The sequence below is a fragment of the Cebus imitator genome, unplaced genomic scaffold (genome assembly GCF_001604975.1).
Source record: "Cebus imitator isolate Cc_AM_T3 unplaced genomic scaffold, Cebus_imitator-1.0 Scaffold17, whole genome shotgun sequence".
Taxonomy (NCBI): Eukaryota; Metazoa; Chordata; class Mammalia; order Primates; family Cebidae; genus Cebus; species Cebus imitator.
Window position 1 is genome coordinate 6,236,735 of NW_016107332.1, and position 4,496 is coordinate 6,241,230.

The 4,496-nt window shown below is 37.6% G+C and overlaps 1 protein-coding gene across 1 annotated transcript in view; it reads right to left on the bottom strand.

Annotated features, from left to right (window-relative positions):
- The window catches only part of ZGRF1 (zinc finger GRF-type containing 1), an 88,528-nt gene that overhangs the window by 60,780 nt on the left and 23,252 nt on the right, over nucleotides 1-4,496 (bottom strand). The window contains exons 7-8 of the mRNA XM_037732324.1: nucleotides 3,683-3,747; nucleotides 220-270 (exon numbers count right to left, since the gene is read on the bottom strand). Of these exons, the coding sequence (XP_037588252.1) occupies nucleotides 220-270; nucleotides 3,683-3,747 (116 nt within the window). The remainder of the gene's footprint in view (nucleotides 1-219; nucleotides 271-3,682; nucleotides 3,748-4,496) is intronic.

Below are 4,496 nucleotides of genomic sequence, written 5' to 3' on the forward strand. Positions count from 1 at the left end.
AAAAAAAAAAAAAAAAAAGAATTTGTTATTTAACCAAATTATATTGATCTTATAGTACATTTATACTAAATGAATATTAGTACAAATGATTTCAAAAACTGACAATATGTAATATAAACTTAAATTTATTTACAAACTTAAAATTATATGCCATACCTATATATAAAAATATATATACAAATATAATTTGGCTAATTCATACTTTAAATGATAACTCACCTGCAAAGTCTGAAGTGGTTCACTTAGTTCAACTTTATCTTCTTTTAGTATCTTAGGAATAGAATATTAATATAAGTTAAACCAATAAGCAATAATAATTTAGAAAATAAAAATATAAATTTCTATTAGACTTAAGGAATACTAGAACACCATCACTAATATGAAATAAAAACTGGCCAGGCATTGTGCTCACACCTGTAATCCCAACACTTTGGAGGCTGGGACTGGAGGATTGCTTGAGCCCATGAATTTGAGACCAGCCTGGGCAACATAGTGAAACCCCATCTGTGTGGTGGCATGCACCTGTAGTCCCAGTTACGCAGGGGGCTGAGGCAGGAGTATCACTTGAGCCCAGGAGGTCAAGGGTGCAGGAGCCAATCACACTACTGCAGTCCAGCTTGGGCAACAGAGAAATATCCTGTCTCAGAAAAAAATAAATAAAAACTAAAATCCTAATGAAACAGTACTGTCACTTAGCAAGAATTTAAAAAGCTCTCAGCAGTACTAGTAAAATTGAAGTAAAATAAATATTCTAATTGTAAAACATTAAAATTTTTATATTTGAAAATATCATGGCCAGGCATGGTGGCTAATGCCTGTAATCCCACTCTGGGAGGCCGAGGCGGGTGAATCGCCTAAGATCAGGAGTTTGAGACCAGCCTGGCCAACACAGAGAAACCCCATCTCTACTAAAAATACAAAACTTAGCTGCACATGGTGGCATGTGCCGGTTGTGTCAGGTACTCAGGAGGCTGAGGCAGGAGAATCACTTGAATCCAGGAGGCGGAGGCTGCAGACAGCCAAGATTGCACCACTGTACTCCAGCCTGGGCAACAGAGTGAAACTCCGTTTCAAAAAAAAAAGAAAATATCAAGAACCTAAGAAAGACAGTTGTTCCTAGCCTTCTAAATAATTAGTTCTACTTCTGGAATCAAATCTAAGGAAAAAACTTAAAATTCAATGATTTATGTGCAAAAACATTTATTAAAGTGTTACTTATGATAGCAAAATGCTGAAAATTATTTAAATGACCAAAATAGAGAACTGTTTGTCCAAAGCACAAGAAAGCCATAGGATGGATGGTAAATAACCTTTAAAACGTATGTTTAAGAAGAATTATTAATAACGTGAGATAATACAATGATATTAAGGGGAAAGGATATAAAGCTATTTATACACAACAATCTAACCATATTTTTTTAACTGCGCACACACAAAAAAATCTGGAAACATTAATAAAAATTCTGAGAGGTAGGGTACGTTTTTTCCTGTTTTCTATATTTAGAAAAAAAAGAAAAAAAATCAAGATTATTAAAAGGAGGGAAGAAAGGACCAGTAACATAGAAAATAAAGTACGACATAAAATGGAGGCAAGTGAGGCCGGACATGGTGGCTCATGCCTGTAATCCCAGTACTTTGGGAGGCTGAGGCAGGCAGATCACCCGAGGTCAGGAGTTGGAGACCAGCCTGACCAACGTGGTGAAACCCCATCTTTACTGAAAATACAAAAATTAGCCAGGCATGGTAGCACATGCCTGTAATCCCAGCTACTCGGGAGGCTAAGGCAGAAGCATCACTTGAACCTGGGAGATGGAGGCTGCAGTGAGCCAAGATCGTGCCACTGCACTCCAGCCTGGCGAAAGAGCAAGACTCTGTCTCAAAAAATAATAATAATAATAAAAAATAAAATGGAGTGAAACATTCTACTTGCTTTTTTTCCAAATATGCCTGTAGAAGTGACCCTTCTAAAGTACTAACGACATCCCCACTGAGAAACACTAATCTAGATGATTTATCCTAGAATTTCAATTCATCCTAATTAGAACTTTTTTTTTTTCTTTTTTTGAGACAGAGTCTCACTCTGTCACCAGACTGGAGTGCAGTGGTGCAATCTCGGCTCACTGCAACCTCCGCCTCCCATGTTCAAGTGATTCTCCTGCCCCAGCCTCCCAAGTAAGCTGGTATTACAGGTATGCACCACCACACCCAGCTAATTTTGTATTTTTAGTAGAGACGGGTTTATCCATTTTGGTCAAGCTGGTCTCAAACTCCCCACCTCAGGTGATTCGCCCACCTCGGCCTCCCAAAGTGCTGGGATTACAGACATAAGCCACCTCACCCAGCCCTAGAACCATTATTTTTTATATAACTAATGTGGTTTGGTTCCCAAACTGCACTATAAGGTACTCTGGGGTGGCACAATGAACTCACAGGAACTCCACAAGATGTTTTACATGTAGGGAAACAGTGTCACTTGGCGTTTGTCTGACACTGAATCAACTACTAGCTCCAGGTCTATTTCAACATCAGTTCTTGCTACATATCCTTCAATGACATCATGTCTTTGTGAAGTTGGATTCTGAGAAACTGCTATGATAAAAAGCAATTACCATGAAAAAATCAATGTGTAACAAGAAATAAGGTGGTGTTACCTAATCTATTCCAAGATTTAAAAAGTTGTATAGTGCTCAACAGAGGTACATATTCCATTAGTAATATGTGGTGTTTTTTTTTTTGGTTATGTACATATATATATATATATATATATTTTTTTTTTTTCCTTTTTATTGCACTTTAGGTTCTGGGGTACATGTGCAGAACATGCAGGATTGTTCCATAGGTACATGCATAGCAATGTGGTTTCTGCCTCCATTCCCCTGTAACCTATATCTGGCATGTCTCCCCATGTTATCCCTCCCCAATCTCTCTACCCCTGACTGTCCCTCTCCTATTCCCCCGGCAACAGACCCCAGTGTGTGATGCTCCCCTCCCTGTGTCCATGTGTTCTCATTGTTCAACACCTGCCTATGAATGAGAACATGCAGTGTTCGATTTTCTGTTCTTGTGTCAGTTTGCTGAGAATAATGGTTTCCAGATTCATCCATGTCCCTACAAAGGACACAAACTCATCATTTTTTATGGCTGCATAGTATTTCATGGTGTATATGTGCCACATTTTCCTTGTCCAGTCTATCATCGATGGGCATTTGGGTTGGTTCCAGGTCTTTGCTATTGTAAACAGTGCCGCAATGAACATAAGTGTGCATATGTCTTTATAACAGAACGATTTATAATCCTTTGGATATATACCCAGTAACGGGATTACTGGGTCAAATGGAATTTCTATTTCTAGGTCCTTGAGGAATCACCACACTGTCTTCCACAATGGTTGAACTAATTTACACTCCCACCAATAGTGTAAAAGTGATCCAGTAACAGTGCTTTTTAATATACAAAATGCTTACAAAGTTACTAGGAAATAAGTTACTTAATACTACTAACTACATAATAAATGAAACTGTTAGGTATTCCTTTTGGCTGATGGATGCAATGAAAAATTTCTACGATACAGTAGGGGTCATGAACCAAGATAGCTTGGGACTGTATTACTATAATCCTATTACAAATTATAGAACATTCATATCAAAATAAAAGAACATACTCTTAGAAAAAAAACCTGTACCTGTTGAGAATCCTTGTGCAGATGAGGAGACTTTCGTGAAGCTACTGTAGTAAATGGTTTCCTCACTGTAACGGTGAAAAGAAATGATCATGTCATTTTTACATATAGCAGTACTCTAAAATTTAACTTATTCCTAAAACCGAGACAAGGAATATAACTTAAACTTTGGTAATTGTTTAATCTGGAATGTAGTTATTTGAGGATTCACTGTACTGTTCTGTTTAGATTAAAACATTTTTATGATAAAAATTTAAAAATCTTTAGAATAAAAGCCCTTTTGTTTACTTTCTAAGTCAACGGTAGGAATTTTCCTTGTATTCCTTTTTTATACTAATTAAAAAATAAATACTAAACCATTAGTTATTAACCTATACAAAAAATGCTAAAAATGAAGTACTGGACAACTGTTCGGAACAAGAAAGTCAAGACTCCCAGTATACTGTTGCTATGTGCAACCACAGAAAAGAAAAGCAAGGTCAGGCATGACAGCTCATTCCTGTAATCCCAGAACTTTGGGAGGCCAAGGCAGGCAGATCACTTAAGCCCAGGAGTTCAAGCCAGCCTGGCCAATATGGCAAGACCTTGTCTCTACTAAAAATACAAAAATTAACCAGGCATGGTGGTGCACAACTGTAATCTCAGCTACTTGGAAGGCAGAGGCAGAAGAATCACTTGAACTCAGGAGGTGGAGGTTGCAGTGAGCCAAGATGGCACCACTGCACTCCAGCCTGGCTGACAGAGTAAGAGTATGTCTACAAAAAAAAGAAAAAAAGAAAAGAAAAAGAAAAACAGCACTTTGTGGTATTTCTAGTCT